The sequence below is a fragment of the Poecilia reticulata genome, chromosome 2, assembly GCF_904066995.2.
Source record: "Poecilia reticulata chromosome 2, P_reticulata-male-v2, whole genome shotgun sequence".
Lineage (NCBI taxonomy): Eukaryota > Metazoa > Chordata > Actinopteri > Cyprinodontiformes > Poeciliidae > Poecilia > Poecilia reticulata.
In genome coordinates, this window is record NC_088831.1 from 13,953,348 (window position 1) to 13,971,267 (window position 17,920).

Below are 17,920 nucleotides of genomic sequence, written 5' to 3' on the forward strand. Positions count from 1 at the left end.
TCACAGTTCAGTAGATTTGGTTCGATTGGGAAGCAGAATTGCAACATTTGTTCTTGTTCTCTCGTTCCAAACATGGTTCTGGGATAAGACAGTTTAGGAATCCCTAAATCTCTGTTTTCATGAGGACTTGGGGTGAAAACCGTTTTAATAAAACATGTTCCTGTGACAGGAGTCTATCACCACCTCTGACTGTTCAAGTGATCGACCTGTTTATCTGAACCCTGTCTTTTCTTATGGTGTACCTCAAGGCTCTGTCATTAGCACCGTGTATCTTTTTTTTCCCTCTGTATGGTATGCAGATGGCAGCAGGTTTTACCTCTTTTCTCATTTTGAAGTAAAACCTGAAACCTACCTGATGCTTGGACCTCTGTGATGTACTGTTGAAGGTCATGACCTTGCTGGATCACCTCATAGATCATATTGTTCATCGCCAGCCTTCGCTCCATGTGCCTGCAGAGCAGTCAGATGATAAATTTGACCTGATAAAAATATTATGTACCATAAGTCAGCAAGATGGCGCCAATCTGCTCAGTCTACCTGTGGATACGCTGTTGAGCCAAGGTCAACGCCTCAGGTGTGGCCTCTGCCAGGCGAGACTGGCCTAGGGCTAGCTTGTCCTGGGCTAGCTGCTCAGAGTTAGCATCAGCTAACCGTGGAGAAGTTAGCTTCTCAGAGGAAAAGTCCTGGGACTGCTTTTGGAGGTCCTGTTTCCAGGCATCCATTTCCCCAGTTACCTGAAGACCAAATTATGTTAAAGAATCAGGAATATTACAGCAGGAAAAGGTTTTACTTGGTAGAAAAGTGTAGAACCGGGCGTCACCTCCAGGGTGCACTGCTGCAGAATGCGGAACTGCAGGAAAATGTCCAGTCTGATCTTCTTCTGGTGGAAAAGTTCCTCCAGTTGAGCGTGGGACTCCTCCAACTGCTGCAACACCGACTCCACATGGGCCACCGAGCTGCCCTGGGGCCTAAAACAAGCGCACCTCTTAGTATGTACAGAAGAAAGGAAACCAATTCATCTGAAAAATATTACCAAGAATATCAGAACCTGGAAGGAAACATCATTTTACAAAATTATGCAAAACAAAAATTCTACAAACACAAAAATCTTACAAGAAATTGTCATTGTGAGATTAAAAAAAAAACCCTGAATGAATCAAATGAAAATCCAACACATTTATAACCGAGAAGACATGGATTATTTGTACATGCATGTTTGTGAAACAAATCAGCACAAAAAAAGGTAAAATAATTCAAGCTAAGACGGAAATTAAAATAAAATCCCGTAGCTTTAAGAAACCTGAAAACATTTATTCATCTGATGCCCGGAATCATTTTCAATTCCTTCAACAAAAATAAACCTTTCAGAACCAAATATAATCTAAATATTATGAAAGAAAAACCCAAATACCATCACAGAAAAAAACATGGCAGCATAATTTCTAATAAAAACATAAATTGACAACATGGTGATGTTTTCTACATTTAAATTTATAAAACATCCAAACCAACACAAAACTTTTAGTCTAATTTAACGTCAACGGTGAGAAAAAATGCTTGATTTTTTTTTTAAATTCAGTAGACGTGTTTCTGTTACAAATGTTGTATAAATACAATTTCACAGTTTCTATTAAATATAAAAATGCAATTAAAATCACATGTGAATAAGTTTGTTCGCATGATTAGTTCATTAAAATCAAGGCAGCGACCATGATATGAGTTTAACGCGATGTTTGGAGACCACATGACTAAAAAACCTAACGCAAAAACCTTTTATCAAAATATTTGAGATTTTTTTAAATTAAGGGATTAATTTTCATAATTTCTATTTGTGCAATTTTACGATCAATAGAAGCGCAGCTAGTGTATCTTGATGACAATACATGGCATCTTCTCATCACAGTCCTGATAAAAACTTAGCCAATCAATCAATCAATCAATCAATCAATCAATCAATCAATCAATCAATCAATCAATCAATCAATCAATCAATGTTCTAATAATAATCTGTAAAGATGATCTGATCTAGAAAACACCCCCTAGATTCTGTATCAGGCATTGATGCCATAAATCACCTGAGTTGCAGGATGAGATCTTCTCCTTCCCGGATGACACTCATCGCAGCTTCCTGCGGGTCAGGGTTAGAGTGTTAGTGCGGGGGTGAGAGGTCAAAGGTCAGGGAGTGTTAGGTTGTTATGGAGACGCTGGGGTTGAGGCAGCGGCATACCTGTGTGTTGGCTTGCTGCTGCTGCTGCTGGCTGATCAGGGCCTGCAGTGCCTCCACTGTGTCTGGACACACCAAGAGGTCAGAGGTCAGCTGCTTCTGGAGGCCCTCCATCCACACCGACAGCTGAGGAGCAGAGGAAGAAGAAGAGAGCAGGTCGTTTTAGTTTATTCACTCATCGTATCTGCTTTTTCTTATTTAATATCTGTTCTCATTATGGGCTTTGTACATAAATTTTATTATATTTTATTTTACACCATCAGTTATTTATCTCATCAATGAGAACACCAAATCATTTATTTTCTCATATTTCGACTCCTTCAACATATAATTGTGCGTCAGCAATTTTTCTACTGCTATAAAAGATCATGAACGTTTAGAAACGATGAGTCTCTGTGTTTCTAGGGATGTTACCTCCTTAGTGTGAGTGTAGAAGGACACGGCGAGGTCCAGCAGCAGCTTCCTCTGCTCCACACGCTGGATGAAGGCCTGCAACACACCGCACTGATGTCAGAAACCAGCATTTAGACACAACCCAAGATGTAGAAACAGCCCAGCATTTAGTCACAACCCCAGCATTTAGACACACTGAACACCTCTGAACTTATTGACACCTCCATGCACATAGAAACCCCCAGCACCATCCAGGACATAGACACCCGCCGGCTACCTGCATTCGCAACTCCAGGTCTCTCGCCGCCTGGTAGATCTCCTCCTCCTCACACTCTCCTGCCTGGGCCAGCTGGTCGGCCGCCTCCAGAAGCTTCTCTGCGTTGGTGTAGGTGTTCTGAAAGACAACCAGAGGTTAGTCTGAGGTTGGTTTAGTGTGACGGAGGATCCGGATCTGGGAACGTTTGGGTCACCTGAGCGACTTGCTGGAAGTCGTCGTGCCGTTTCTGCAGCGCCCGCGCCCGGTGCAGAGACTTCCCCACACCAGTGTGTTTGTTGAGGAAAACCTCTCCGTGCTGCTCCACCCAGTCCAACACCTGACGGAAAATTAGGTGGAAGGAAAATCTGGATGTAATCTGGACAGTTATTAAAGCAAGTGCCTTGGGCTATTCAAATATTGATTGACTGATGTAAGCGTTGATGTTGGTGGTCTGACCTGTTTAACGTCTTGCTGGAACACGCAGAGCTGCAGGCGCTGGTGGAGGCGGAGCTTCCTGTGCTGCCAGGCTCCTTCCACCTCATGGTGACCCTGAGCAGACAGGAGAAAGTCCCGGTCCATTTTCACGTCTGTCTGTCGTAATTCTGCCCTGACGGCACATCGTACCGAGCCTTACCTGCATCACCTGGTGCAGAACTCCCATGATGCTGTGCGTGGCCGGGGTGAAGTCCGGCTTGGCTGCCGACTCCTCAGACTCACTGCTGGCGTTTCGCTGGAGGACGTCCATTAAGGCTTTTCCACTTTCACTGACCTGCAAGCAAACAGGAAGACTTCAGGTTCCTTCATGCGGACACAAAGTCGTGAGTTGAGACTTCAGGCCAATACCTGCGTGTAGTTGGCAGATATCTCCTCGTTTAGCTCCTGGTGCTTTTTAGTTGCAGCTTCCAGCTCTGCTGTTGCAGTCGGTAAGGGACCTTCAGAGCACGTCTTCACCCAACCCTCCACCCGCAGTAGGAACTGGACAGAAAGATACACTCAGGTGAGAACCATCCCGAACATGAAGAAAGACCAGATAGTCTTCAAAGACCTTCTCTTGGACTTTTGAACACTTTAGTGATGCCAAATGAGGACAATGAAACGGGTAAGGCAAAGAACTCATGAATTGTTGCATATAAATCCTAATGTTGCATAATTTAAATATTTTTATGATTCTACGCCCTTAACTGTCTTTATAGCAAGAAGAAAGATACGACTCCAAGCAGCCATGAGGCCACAAGTCCAGAGAGAACAGGTAGGATTACTCTTTGAGCATTTATAAAATGTGATTTAGACCCAGAAACTGAGCTAGGAGCTGAGACAGAATCCTTCCTTTGGACTTCGGGACACTTTTTTTGCTACTTTAGGTCATAATGGTTTATGCTGTACTGGATATAAAGGTAAGTTCCCCTTGGTGGAAACATAAAGATAGATTATGCTCTGTACTGGAGCAGCAGAGAGCATAAAGCCACAACACGCCTCTGCTGGTAGCTTTTCTTAATTTTTTCTCCAGAGACGCATCCTGATGTGAAAAGTCTGCTCTCAGTCAGTGGAGTTCAAAAAATGGAAAGCGGAAAGAACAAGAGTAGTGCGAAGAAGGTAAAGAGCAAAACTCTGGAAACAGACAAACTTGTGGTTAGTGATGTCAAATGAGGACAATGAAACTGGTAAAGGAAAGAACAGTTCAACCCAGTCAATGAACTGTGAGGCGATGTGGCGTATAAAACATAACATTACTTCAGTCCATAATGGCTTACTGAGTGTTGGACGTAACGGTACCTGCTCTGCCCCCTGGTGGAAGCCAGTTGCCATGGCAAGCGTGTTGCTGCGCTCCTCCAGGGCGGTCGTCAATGCCTTCCAGTCTTCCTGTAACCGTGACGACACCATGGCGATGCGTTCTGCTCCATAGTGGCCGGCCTCGGCGAGTCTTGCTGCCACTGTGACCACGCTGTCCACGTTTACGCTCCCGTTCTGCAGATGCGCAGGCGCCGCCATGTTTAAGTCATGAAACACTCAGCAAGGCGTCAGAGACGGAGACGTACACACTGACCATGCAGTTGGCGGTGAAGTGCTGGTGTTGTGTTTGCAGGTCGACAGCGTGCTGGTGGTTCTGACCGACTTCTGTCACACTCTGCATGAACAGCTCTTTGCTGTGGGCGATCCACTCCGACATCTGAGACAAGGAGAGGCAGCAGCAACACAGACGGGTCAGACAGCAGCTCTGGATTTGCATGTAACGATGCAAAACTTGATTGAACATTAGAAAAAATAATGCAAACCTTGCTTGCTGGGTCATGACCTCACCTTGGTGGCGTCCTGCTCAAACAGGTGCAGCTGGAGACCCTGGTCTAGGTGCAGTTTTTTGTCGCTCCAGCTCTGGAGCAGGTGGGTGCGACCAGCCTGCAGCCGGTCCAGCAGAGAGGAAACCTTTGGGGCCACACTCTGGAAGTCAGTACCCCCTGACAGCCAGGTGCCGCCTCCTCCACCGCCTCCCCCGCCCTCAGTGGAGCCGTCACCATGTGAGGGGCCTAGGCGCATTCGCTGAAGCAAGCTCTTTCCCTCTCTGTCCAGGGCATCTACTGGTGCGGTGGCGATTGTGTTCCGGAGACGACTGTGTTCCTCTAGAAGTCTGATGAGAATTCCCTAACGTTATTGTTCAGGTCGACATTGAGCGACCCTGACCTATGAAAAACCCAAGGTACTCACTTGCGGGCCTCGTCCACGTCTTTGGGCTCTGGTATGCGGTTCAAGCCGGCCTCCAGCTGTTCCAGCTGAGTCAGAAGTTGCGTTGCAGCTCCGGAGAACTCTTCGAGTCCCAAACGAAGCTCGGTCCACTCCACATGGTCGTACTCCAAAGAGCCGCCGAGGTCTGCCGTAAGCTGGGAGGGGTCGATGAGCCGGGAGAGGCCTTCCACTGACACCAGGCTGGTCTGAGGGCAGAGACAGGTTACTGCCTCAATGCAGGAAACCTTAACAGCTTGAACATTAGGGAGTGGCACTAGAAGATGTTTCATATCTTTGTTAAGTTTCTGCATCTTCCAGTTGGCCTCCAGTCAAGAGCCCATGATTGAAGAACAGCTTGTGGTACCTCAAAGCTAAACTTGGCGCTGCCCAGGTTGGTCTTGTGTTTCTGCCAGAAGGTGTCCGGTTTGATGAGCAGAGCTGCGTGGATGTTGGAGGAAAATGACTCCTGTAGCGTCCTCAGCACTGGCTTCACGCTGTCCCACTTACTGCCGCGCATGTCCACCACAACAGTGAAGCCACGAGCTCGAACGTCCTCACTGAGGGAAACACAGAGCAGCAATAAAACCAACGTCTCTTCCTTCAACACACTGCTTACAAAACTAAAGACAGAGCACTTTCTGCCACACTGGGGTCTATGTTCACATTAATGTCTGAATAAAACAAAGCCGATCCTTATCAGTCTTAGCAGCAAAGACATTCCAAGTTGTACCTGGGAACTGTTGACAGGTAGGTGACCAGTCGGCTGAGATCTTCCTGTTTTATTCGATCGTGATTGGTCCTTGCTGGAAAGGTAAGAATTGGTCCGCCTCGTTTGTCTCTTCCACCTGGAAATTGTATACAACTGTGACTTCAATGCGCTTCCAGAATAAAACCAGCAGGACCAGAATAAAACCAGCAGGACCAGAATAAAACCAGCACTGTTTTTACCTGATACAAAGGCCACTTTCTCTCTGAGCACCGTCAGGACATCCACGGCCCGAACAGTCTCTGCTTTACCAGAACCTGGAAGACAAACGTCAACATCTTTAGCTTGTCCTTGGTCTTGGTCTAGTCTGTGTCCTCCAACCTCAAGAGACTTTTTTATACCCCAGAAATCCACCTAAAACATCCAAAGCAGATTCAATCTCCTGCAGACATTCAGGCAGGAGCTGGTTCACATTAAGCACCTTTTGCATCCACTTATTAGTCAGTTAATCCATAAATAATCTAATATTGTATAAATTAAGCTTAAGTGGTTAAAAGAATGTGACATTATTCGTTAAAAACTAGTTTAATAGTTGCTTTAATTGCACTTTTTGGAGCAGTAACTTTCTAATCAACGAAACAAATCATTTCAGGAGAGTGAAGGAGTGTTAGAACAGTTTACAAGTCAGGATTTAACTTGCCAAACTCACAGGTTTAGAGTTGGTGCTAAAACCTTATTAAAGCTGATTTTATGGTTTTGATGATTTAGAGACAATGTGTAACCAGGATCCCCAGAAAGAAACACATGTGTGTGTGTGTGTGTGTCTGTGTTCAGACATGGCTCCCATATGCGTCAGCTCATCCCGCTCAGCAGGAGGAAGCTAATCCAACACTCGCACACTGAGGGCATTAAACGTCTCACATTAGCAGCCCGACAGGCAGAGATAACCCTGAGAGAGAGAAACGTCTCTCTGGCTCTCCACCGCCGTCCTGCTCCGTCTCCTCCACACCCAACGGGCTTTCATCTCACACACCAAGAACACTCAGCAACTACAGCAGAGACGACCTTGGGATACAGGAATGTTTGATGTCTGTGCGAAATAAAGAGAGGATGTTTTATAACAAGGAGAGGATAACTGGACTCTTCTGTTCCCTCGTGCAGAATGTTTCCAGATTTTGGGTTTTTAGTCAGAAATGAGCTTCAGCTGAACACCTTTGTATCCAGTGAACAGAGAACTAATGAATGAATGTTCTTCTGGGAACCTTTAAGATTTTATTGATATGACTGAGGCTGTCTGCTGATTGGATTTAGTCAACTCATTTCATCTGCTCATTTTTTGATTGATGACGGTGAATATTACATCTTAGGATCAATAAGTTCTCCAATTGAGCAAAGTGAAACATGTTTTCGACTTTATTTTAACCGCTTTTCTCAGTTTCTGTCTACGTCGCCCGTTAGTGACGGCTGCAGACACAACTGCTGAAAATTGCTGTAACGATGTAGATCCTACTCTTTTCTTTCTGCCACTATAAATAAACAACCAACAAAGGGAATCTTTAGATTTGCCTCTGATCATCTTCATAATCAAGCGTTGAGCTAGTGGAAACTCATCAGGCTCCAGCTGAGCCGCAGTGATTACAGAAACTCAGAACCTTTTTACACGTTTCACAGACCGAGCTGGAAATGGGCTGAGTTCATTCTTCACAAGGGAGCAAATTGAACCATGATGGGCTTCGATCTGCTCTAAAAGTAATCCAAACGGCCTTTGAGTCCATTTTTCAATCACGTTTTCCACCAATCGATTAGTGAAATCATAGCTATGAGCCGATTCTCTCCAGTCCAGGGAGGTTTGGCTGAAAATCAGATGAAAGTCGCAGAAACATGGAGATAATTTGCTTGATCAGAACTTCATTCCAGCTGCTAACTCAGTTAAACCTTCAGCAAAAGGCAACAGGCAAGGCAGAGAGGCAGCTGCCACGACGTCTGTGGTGGATTTGATGATTAATATGAAATTTTAAACAAATTAATAAAACAGAAACAAGAATACATATATATGTTGGTGACAGCTGCCATGACTTTGGTGACAGCTGCGACCGATGCCGCAAAAGGTGTGTCAGCTGCCACAGAATCAGCGGCATCTGCCACTAAATTAGTTTTATGAATTTCTAAATTAAATTATATTGTTTGATTTGTTCAAAATAAACTTATTTACTTTTTGTCCGATCTACCACAAAAGCTGTGTCATATGTCACACAATCCATGTCAGCTGCCACAGAATCAGTGGTGGCTTTATTAATTTTTTAATTTAAAAAAAATCATAATTTTGTTGAAAATAAACATTCATATTCATATTTAATATTCAATCTGGCACAAAAGCCTTATCAGCTGTCACCGAATCAAAGGCGATTGATAACATGAATTTTTAAATAAAATTTTAATTTATTTGATCTAAATAATTGTATTAATTTTCCCACAGAAGCTGTGTCACCTGAGCCGTGGCAGCTGCCACCAGAAGTGCCACTGTAGCTGCCGCTGCCATGACTTTCTGTCTCTCACAGCGTGATGAGGTGTTGGTGTTAGCATGGAGCAGAAGCTAATGACTGAGTGGTGGGCGTTTGTAATCTGCTGGGCGCTAACATGCCTGGCGCCGGCGTGTTCTGTCAGGAAGTGGATTGATCCCTAATCAGCTGCCAATCAGGGGGATTTCCACTCAGACCCCCCCTCACTGAGTCGGCGCTGGGCCCAGAATAGAAGCAGATGAAAGAGCCTTTGGAGGAACTTGCTGTCAGTCTGTCAGGACTCATCAAACTGATGATTACATAACAGCAGCTAATGAATGCGTTCCAGCCTGAAATGTCAGGCCAGAGGGTCTGAAGACTCACTCTGCCTCCGAGAGGCCGGAACCCGACCCAGAGCCCGACCCGAGCTGCAGGGCCCTCCGTGACCTCACCGCGTCTCTCTGGCATTTCTCCGCCGCCATTTGGATAATTACCATCAACGCTGAACATGCAACGATTCAGCAATATATTAAATCAGTTTTACTACTTCCAACTCCGTCGTCATGGAGATTTACTGTTTAGAAATCCACCAAAAAATAATCTACGCAGCAGCAGAAAGGATCCGAGGCAGAGAACCCAAAATTATAACAATTGTAACACTTCTTCAACATAATTTTATTCAAGTAAAAGTAAAAAGTATCCGTCCAAGTAATTCCACAACGGTAAAAATGTGTTTGGTAAAAAGTCTACTGATAGCTGATCGAATGATCAATAATTTAATATTTTAAAATGACATCATCAGATGAACCAAAATATAAATTAACTGGAGTTTTTGGTATTTTGAGGAGGCAAATTACAATAATTCATATAAGAAACAAAAAAGTATCAAAACCAAGCAAAAGAAAATGTTTCCTGATCAACTTCAACAGAAACTGCAGCTGTGTGTCTGAGTCTGGTGAAATTTACAGAATCCAGAAATTTTACTCGAGTAAGAGTATAGGTACTTCAGAATAAAATGACTCAAGTAAAAAGTGAAAAGCACAAATTAGTACAAATATTCCCAAAAGTATTTTTTTTTTCAAAAAAGTTACTCAAGTAAATGTCATTGAGTAAATGTAATTAAATCTGATCAAAACCATGATTTCATCCATTATTTCTTCAAAATAAAAGCATGTTGGGTAAATCGATCCAAAATATCAATAATATTGATACAAATCAGTATCAGATTTCCTCTTGCAATTTTATTTAGTTTTTATATTTTAGTTTCTCACATCTACTATAAAGTTTAATTAGATTTTTTTCTCAAAGAACATTTTTTGTGCTTTTTTTATTATTTAGATACAAATGTGTTTTGTTTTTCTATTGCTTGTTGTTCGTGTTAATTTGTTACTTATCAACTTTATCTAAATTGTGTCCCAAGTTTTACCAAAATAACTGAAAGGAAAAATTACAAAAACTCCTGAAGATCAAACACAAAATCCCAGATTTTTCCAAAATAAAAGTACCTCGGTTACAAAACATGAATCATTCTATGTTCCTTACTAAATTTAAAGATTTTTTTAGATAAAAATAAAACCTCTTTAGTTTGTTTTATGTTTATTTGAAATTAATCGTTTATCTTCTTCACATTAAATGCTTTTATCTCCTGACATAAATTTATTTGTTCCATTAAATGGCATAAAATGCTTATTTTATTTTAATTTTTTACCTTCCCAGATAAAAGACTGCCAATTTAATCTGTAAAAGTCGTTTTCAGTTTAAACATGTTTGTGAGAATTGTCGGCACATTCAGCGTGTGAAGCAGCTCAGCCGTCTCAGGCTTCCTGGGGTCAGAGGTCAAAGGTCGCTGCTGACTGCAGCTGTCTGCTTCAGACTCTGATCTCATGTTTGACATCAGAAGTTTTTCAGAAGCAATAACATTTATATCAGCTCTGTTTTTAAAATCAGTTCATAACGAGGCGTTTTAATTAAATGTATCATCAGTTCGTCGCTCCAACAGGAATCGTTCAGGACGTTTGTCTTCAGATTCTGAAATATTTTACTGATCCTAACGAGAAATTAAATGTTCTGACTCATTTAGATCTCCTGTAGCAGTTTGTGTCGCAGCAAACTTGAAAAAACCTCTAAAGATTTCAGCATGAAGTGTAAGAGAATACACATCTCTGTTGAACCTTATTAGCATTTTGATTATTAATATTTTATAAATATCTGTTTATTTATTTCTGCTTTGTTTTTCGTTGTGCTTAATGTTGAATTTTAAAATATCTTCCTGTTTCAAAGTTAATTGTTAATAAAAATTTAAGTTTAGTTTTCTTTAAGAGTTAACTTGAACGTCACACAGCATGATGCTGTGTGACGTTCAATAATCATTTTATTGTTATAAAGTTGTTAATATAGCGTTATCCCAGTTGCCGCTGAAATTAAGCTCTGTGGGTTTTGATCTGAAGCGTAATGGGATCAAATATTCATAATTATAACAACCGTCTGTTCAGGTACCTGCCAGGTTTTCACCTGAGTTATCATCTAATCTGTTCAATCCTAATCCATCTGGATTAACAAAGACCCACTGCAGACATTTCCTTCATTTGGCTTTTAGTTTCTACAGAAATCCATCATCAGATTCAGGTTTTCGGTGAGTTTCAGCCAAACGTCTGCAGTAAGGAGACGTCATCAGGACCGAGTATGGGCCCCTGGTGACCCTTCAGAACCAAATTTGGGTTAGCAGGACCCATCAGAACCCTTAGGGCCAAATTTGGGGCCCTGAAGGCCCTTCAAGGCAGAATTGGGGTCCCTGGTTGCCTCTCAGGTCCCTTCAGGACCAGACTTTTTCCCCTCAGAACCCCTCAGTTTGCCTCCGGGCCCCTGGAGCTGCTGACGGCCCCTCAGGTTCTCCACAGATGTGAACACACTCCACATTACATCACACACACCAGCTTCAAGGGCCAGCAGGCCTTCCCACAATCCTCCTTGGTCGGACCCTCCACCCCCAACTCACGCTCACAGCGCGCGAGCTTGGATATGCGCGTGCACGCGCCTCAGTGCTGCTGGAGAAGCATGCTCTCTCACACACACACGCACACACACACACACACGCAAACACACACACACACACACGCAGACGGACCTTCAATGGGCGGATGTTGGAGCATCATGGCGACAGCAGCTCCCTCTCAAACACTCCCACACGCACGCGCCTCGCGCACGCGCTCACACCCCACCTGCCGTCGCCAGGCCGTCCTGGCCCGCTTCTCCTCCTCCCTCAGCCGGATTCATCCTCCTCTTCCTCCTCCTCTTCCTCCTCCGTTATGTGCCGTCGCTCGGTCGGTCCGCTCCGCCTCCCTGCTACCCGTCCATCCCCGCAGCCTCACATCAGATCGGGTCGGTACCAGCCGCGGGCTCCGTTGCTCGCTCGGTGGGATGCGTTCCTCTCCTCCCGGTACCGATCGGACCGTCAGTGCTGCATCCTGCTCGGCTCAGCCTCGATCGTCCGTCCTGCTCCTCTTCCTCCTCCTCCTCCTCCGCTGCTGCTTCTGCTGCTGGGCTTACGTTACCGTGATCCCGCGCGGCATCGCATCACATCACGTCACCGTTACCGGGACCGTTACTGGTGCCGTTACTGGTACCGTGGAGCCCAGAAAGACCGGGTATCCCCTCTCAGTGTCTCCTGCGGCCGCTCGGTGTGTGTTTCAGCACGCAGGCGCACTGGAGACAGAGAAGCGCTGTGCACGAGAGCTGCAGCATCTGCTGCACCGACACACACGCACACACACACACACACCCCGCCTCCACCCGTTACTACAACGTTACCGGTGCTGCCGGTACCGTTACTATCAACATGAGGAGTCTGACGTGACCAGCTCGGGATTTATATGATATAATATGATATATTATAATATAATAAAATATGGTATGTTAGTGTAATATACTATAATATACTAACATACTAGTATGTTATGTATAGTATATTAATTATATCTATAATATTTATTTAATATAATATAGTTTATTAATTTGAAAATTTCTAGTTATTGATCATCAAATCATATTCCGTTTTGATAAAATAGTTTTGATTGATTTTATGATTTTTTTCGGCTGATTCATCATTTCTTTTATAATGTCTGATGACTCACTTGATTTATTTTCATGAATAATAATAAATAAATCATAAAGTCAGCTAGCAGCACAATAACCAGCATCTGGATCTGAGGCAGGAGTTCAGATCAGGAAATGTTCTCCATGTTCTCAGCTAGAGCAGCAGCGCCACCTGCAGGAAGGCAGTGGGAACAACATGCAGATGAGTTGACATTATTATACTTTTATTCCTGGCTATAGTTATTCTGCAAACATCTTACACATTCATATTTTTACATTTTGATTATTATTTAGCTAAATGATTATTTTATTCATAAATAACCTGAAGTATTTGTTTTAAAAAAAAATTCCTATTTTTAATATTTGCTTTGCCTTTTGAAATTTTATGAAAATGGTTAGATTTGATAATTAACATGAAGTAAAATAAAAAAATATGCTAATTAAATGGGTAAAATGAATATTATAAATAATAAAATTTTACATGTATTATTTGTTTATAAATGTTTATTAAAGGTTAATATTTCCAGACAGTGGAATACTGTATTTTGACCCTAATAAACTGATTTCCACTTTTATAATGGTTTTGTTTTAAATCAGCTTCTATAAAATATGTTTATCATTTAGAACTACAAAGCTTAAGAATGAAATAAATTCAATGCAAAACATGAAAACCATTAAAAATATAATAAAGTAGTCACCCTCCTATTATTATAACAGGACAAAACAAAAAAGAAAATGACCTAAAATAATGTAAACGTCACCTCTAACTGATTCTGCTTCAGAAACTAAATAACAGATAAAAGCAGCGACAGTAAATCAATATTTATCTGCAATAAAACATCAGAATAAAAACAGTATCAGGCAAAACTTTAATTATATTGGTTGCATCGAGCAGATATCGACTGTTAAGGTGAGTTTCAGCATCAGCTGCGCTAAATTTTGAAATTTTGTTGATTTTATTATTTATAATAACCTTAAAGAACAACAATATTTCAAAAATAGTAAATAATGTGTTGAATAATACCGATTCTTGTTCTCACTTTTTTTTCTGTTGTGTAAATTTTCTGTTAAAGGTTATGATAATAATTTTGTCAATTGCTAATAAAGTTTTCTTTTTTTTTAGCCGGGCAGTCGCGTACTCATGACGTCAGGTTACCATGGAAACAGGCGTCACATGCTTTATCGGGGAGCCAGCTGCTAGTAGCTAGTTGATGTTTGCAGCACAGCTGAGTTTAATCATAATGTAAGAGGCATAAAAATGTCTCAACGGGTAGTTGAGATGTTGTTGTAATGTCAAGAAATATGAACTAAACCTTCATTTAGAAGGTAAATGGCGAAGAAAGCAGAGCTGCTAACGCTAGCAGGTGTTTGAGAGAAACCCGTCATCCTTCAGAAAGGTGTCCAGGACAGTCCAGCTTGGAAATTTGAGGCTCCGCAGAGACCAGGACATGGTAAACCTTTATTAGATTTTTTTTTTAATTCACTTAAAGCAAGTGAGAGGAATGAAATCTGATGTAAATCTGTCATTAAATCAAAATAAGCCAGATAGATTTCCCTGAATCTTTTTCAAGTTAATGGAGATGATGGAGGACGAGGAGGCTGTGATGTCAGAGCTGAGGAGGCAGCTGGAGGATGAAGGTCTGAGCCCAGAGGAGCAGATGGTCCTCCTGAACGAAACCCTGAACAGTGAGTGTGCTGCTGAGGAGGGTGGGGTCAGAGGTCAGCATGGTTCTGATTTCATCCCGCCTTTGCCCCAGAGGTTCTGAACTCTGCTGCGGTGCAGACAGACAGCGGGGCGCTGACTCGGGCCAAGACTCGGTTCTACCACAGCGGGATTCTGAGTCACTGTGTCCGGGTTCTGTCTCTGAGTCCCAGCAGGCTGAGGGGGAACTGGGCCTCTGCTGCCACGCTGGCCCACCTGACCAGGTGAACACCCACCTTTACATCCATCATTAAATCCTTTAGTAATGAAATATGGACACCATTCAGGTTATTTAGACATTCTTGGGAAAATATAAATTCTTTTTACATGTGACATGTTTTAAATTATGCTTGTAACTGTTAGAAGCTTTAGCAGCTGTTTTAATCGATTATTAGTTATTTTATTTTAGTCTGATATTTTAAACTCTGGTCCAGCTCCAGCTGCGTGGGGGCGGAGCCAGGCAGACGCGCCGAGGCGTTTCATAGGCTGTTCCTGCCGTCAGTGGTGGACGTGCTGCTGTCATTGGCCGGACAGCTGGTGAGCCGTTCAGAGGTGAGGAGGAGGAGCAGCAGGTGTGATGAAGAGCAGTGATGAAGAGCAGTAACTCCTGTGGTCTGTCTCAGGCTCCGCCCCTCCTCAGGACGGTGATGGACGCCGTTGGTTGGCTGCTCTCCGCTCACCCCCACCTCACGGCTCAGGGTCCGCTCACCACATCCGCCTCTGAAAGTAGTCCCAACATCTGCAGCTTCTTCACAAACAAGCTTTGTCTCTGCAGTGCTAAGCTCCGCCCACTACGAGCAGATCCAGATGAGTGATGATGTCACCGTGTCGCTGCTCTGCATCCAGATGTGGATTCAAACCTGTACAGTCAACAGGTAGCGCACAGGAACACGCCACGCCTCTTCCTGTTTACCTGAGTTAATATGACTTTAAGCCATTAGTTTATAAAAATAATCCCAGTAGAAATAGTTTAACCTTAATGTGTTGAAACTGCAGAGACTTCCTGTCCCAGCTGAGCGACGAATCGGCTCTGCTGCTGCTCAACGACGCCGTCGCTCAGTTAGCTCTCAGCTCAGACGCCGCTGTGGGCGGAGCCTCCATCAGGCTGATGCTCCTGATGGCCAATCAGATGGGACCGCTGCTCCGCAAGCTACTGTTCAACTTTAAAGGTCAGAGAGCAGGAGGTGAGTCTGTGTCACGTGACGGAGAGGTCAGAGGTCATTCTGTGTCTGCAGGTCTGGACAGCCTGCTGGAGAAAGACTGGAGGGGGCGGGCCTTTGAACAGGAAGTGGATCAGCTGATTGCAGTCATCCGGCAGGAAGAAGAAGCCGTCAGCCGTCAGTCAGAGGTTCGTCTGATAAATCAGAAATGATAATCAATAAATTAATCAATACATTTAGTTCCTGTTGTCATTTAAATTTGAATAAAGTGACATTATTTTTTTAAAATGATTAATAAAATTGAACCAAACATTTTCAATAAATTTGTAGCTTTTTTAAAAATTGTGCGTGCGTGTGTGTGAAGGTGAGCAGTGAGCGCGTGCGGGCGGCATGTGTGATCCAGGCGGCGTGGCGTTCGGTTCTGACCCGGCGCAGAGTGAAGAGCCTCAGCAGAGCCGTGAGCGCGCTGCAGCGCAGATACAGGTACTGATCAGATCGACATCGATGCACCTCCTTATCGCATGTTTATCGTTTTCACCGCCATGTTGGCCTCAGGGCGCGGCGCAGGCGTCTGCAGCAGCTGGAAGCGGCGCAGCAGTGGGAGGAGCAGCTACGCTACCAGGTGGGTGCTGCAGCTGCAGGTGTGTGTGTGTGTGTTCAAAAAATTATTTTTTAACAGTCTAGGTTCCTTTCTTTTAATCCAGCGAATGAAAAATCATTTGGAAGTTATAGATAAAACAAAAACAATAAAATAAATCAGACTATAATACTTACTTGATTTCAGTGTTTAGTGTTAAGCCGTTCTGTCCTGACAATCGCTCCTGCAGGTGTGTGTGCGGCGGCAGCAGGCGAGGCGGCACCTGCATCAGAAGCAGAGGGAGCTGCTGCAGCTGCTTCCTGCCGGTAAGCCCCGCCCCCTCGCCTTCCTCTGCTCTGATTGGAGCAGCAGATTCTGACCTCAGTGTCTCCAGACCAGGTGCATCCGTACTTGGAGGAGTGCGAGCGCCGAGCCGCCGTGGTGATCCAGAGTGCGTGGAGAGGCTTCAGAGACAGACGTCGCTACGGCGACGCTCTGAGGGACGCGGCGAGGCAGCAGCGCGCCGCCAGGACGCTGCAGAGAGCCGTAAGACACAAACATGATGATGTCATCTCACCTGTCCCACTGATGATGATAAAGCGCCGTCTGCTCCTCCAGGGGCGTCGGCTTCTGGAGAAACGACCTGCAGTTCAGGCTCCGCCCCCAACGCCGCTCTGGATTGGCCAGGAGGGTTTGACGGACAGCCGGCGGGTGGAGCTAAAGCAGCAGGTGGAGGAGTACATCCAGGCACACAGGGTAAGATTGACTTTATTTCTGAAAGCAGGTCATCCACCACATTTTATTGATTAGTAATACATTATTAACAAATACATAAGTCTGACATTTATGCAAATGTTTGTAAATCTGAGCTTTAGGAGAATATATTTTTAACACAGAAAGTTATATTTTAGGTTGAAAATTAAATTTGACCTTCATCAAACCTCAACATATCAATGTTTCTAACGTGTGTGCGTGTGTGCAGTCGACTCGTGTGTCTGTGGAGGCGTGTGCTGCGCTGCATGAGGAGGTGCAGCAGCTGCTGCAGGCGGAGCTGCAGGGCGGAGCTCAGCGCAGGAGGGAGGAGCAGCAGGTGGAGGCTATGCTGGCACAAACACACACACACCTGGAGCTGCTGCGAGGTCTCACACACACACACACACACATATGCACACACTCACACACACTCAGAGAATGGTGATGCAGACAGGATCAGTAATCAGCTGCGTCACCCCTACAGATGCTCCGCCCCTTTCGGTTGTCACGGCGATGAAGGCGGAATCCTTCCTGAGCCCGTCAGCGTCCATCGCGGCTCGCGGGCGTGACGCCCACAACGCCGCGCTGCAGGTGAGCCGACTGCCCTGGTGGCGGACGCTGGGAGACACGAACACAGGGGCAGAGTCAGGCCACCTGCCGGAGCTGGAGGCGGAGCTTGGAGGACTGTTCATCGGAGGGTTGGCGCTGGATGGCGAGAAACTTTAGCAGCAGGATGTGAATCATGTGAAGTTGGTTATTTTTTATTTCTAATAAAACATGAATTTATCAAAGCAGAGCGCCCCCAGCTGTCTGTGTGTGAATGACTCCAGTAAATGTCACC

At 44.3% G+C, this 17,920-nt stretch overlaps 2 protein-coding genes across 5 annotated transcripts in view; one reads left to right on the top strand and one right to left on the bottom strand.

Annotated features, from left to right (window-relative positions):
• LOC103457726 (kalirin-like) overlaps nucleotides 1-13,675 on the bottom strand; it is a 40,020-nt gene extending 26,345 nt beyond the window's left edge. For both annotated transcript variants that reach the window (XM_081612737.1, XM_081612734.1), the window contains exons 1-19: nucleotides 12,014-13,675; nucleotides 6,540-6,614; nucleotides 6,322-6,436; nucleotides 5,956-6,148; nucleotides 5,574-5,797; nucleotides 5,172-5,496; nucleotides 4,918-5,040; nucleotides 4,647-4,838; nucleotides 3,717-3,848; nucleotides 3,508-3,642; nucleotides 3,330-3,422; nucleotides 3,088-3,210; nucleotides 2,895-3,011; nucleotides 2,639-2,713; nucleotides 2,228-2,350; nucleotides 2,076-2,128; nucleotides 821-968; nucleotides 538-734; nucleotides 353-450 (exon numbers count right to left, since the gene is read on the bottom strand). In XM_081612737.1, coding sequence (XP_081468863.1) covers nucleotides 353-450; nucleotides 538-734; nucleotides 821-968; nucleotides 2,076-2,128; nucleotides 2,228-2,350; nucleotides 2,639-2,713; nucleotides 2,895-3,011; nucleotides 3,088-3,210; nucleotides 3,330-3,422; nucleotides 3,508-3,642; nucleotides 3,717-3,848; nucleotides 4,647-4,838; nucleotides 4,918-5,040; nucleotides 5,172-5,496; nucleotides 5,574-5,797; nucleotides 5,956-6,148; nucleotides 6,322-6,436; nucleotides 6,540-6,614; nucleotides 12,014-12,068 — 2,596 coding nt within the window. In that variant the 5' untranslated portion in view covers nucleotides 12,069-13,675. The remainder of the gene's footprint in view (nucleotides 1-352; nucleotides 451-537; nucleotides 735-820; nucleotides 969-2,075; nucleotides 2,129-2,227; nucleotides 2,351-2,638; nucleotides 2,714-2,894; nucleotides 3,012-3,087; nucleotides 3,211-3,329; nucleotides 3,423-3,507; nucleotides 3,643-3,716; nucleotides 3,849-4,646; nucleotides 4,839-4,917; nucleotides 5,041-5,171; nucleotides 5,497-5,573; nucleotides 5,798-5,955; nucleotides 6,149-6,321; nucleotides 6,437-6,539; nucleotides 6,615-12,013) is intronic.
• A 364-nt stretch (nucleotides 13,676-14,039) lies between these two features.
• On the top strand, nucleotides 14,040-17,875 carry iqcb1 (IQ motif containing B1). 3 transcript variants are annotated; one of them, XM_081613093.1, is made up of 16 exons: nucleotides 14,040-14,130; nucleotides 14,211-14,338; nucleotides 14,459-14,573; nucleotides 14,645-14,813; nucleotides 15,024-15,141; nucleotides 15,213-15,288; nucleotides 15,365-15,464; nucleotides 15,586-15,758; nucleotides 15,825-15,937; nucleotides 16,114-16,232; nucleotides 16,305-16,371; nucleotides 16,577-16,652; nucleotides 16,721-16,872; nucleotides 16,945-17,082; nucleotides 17,309-17,465; nucleotides 17,564-17,875. In XM_081613093.1, exons 2-16 carry the CDS (start codon nucleotides 14,336-14,338, stop codon nucleotides 17,803-17,805), a joined length of 1,818 nt encoding a protein of 605 aa, XP_081469219.1. In that variant the 5' UTR covers nucleotides 14,040-14,130; nucleotides 14,211-14,335; the 3' UTR covers nucleotides 17,806-17,875. The 3 variants fall into 3 exon arrangements, 2 of the variants coding, with proteins under 2 accessions (XP_081469219.1, XP_081469212.1); XR_014090033.1 differs by having other exon boundaries at nucleotides 14,044-14,338; nucleotides 16,305-16,390; XM_081613086.1 differs by having other exon boundaries at nucleotides 14,044-14,338.
• The last annotated feature ends 45 nt before the right edge of the window (nucleotides 17,876-17,920 follow it).

Excerpts from the sequence above, each read along its gene's own strand:
- iqcb1 (XM_081613093.1), top strand. Across the intron at positions 14,574-14,644 it reads CCTGAACGAAACCCTGAACA|AGGTTCTGAACTCTGCTGCG; the intron begins GTGAGTGTGCTG and ends CCTTTGCCCCAG. Across the intron at positions 15,142-15,212 it reads AGCTGGTGAGCCGTTCAGAG|GCTCCGCCCCTCCTCAGGAC; the intron begins GTGAGGAGGAGG and ends GGTCTGTCTCAG.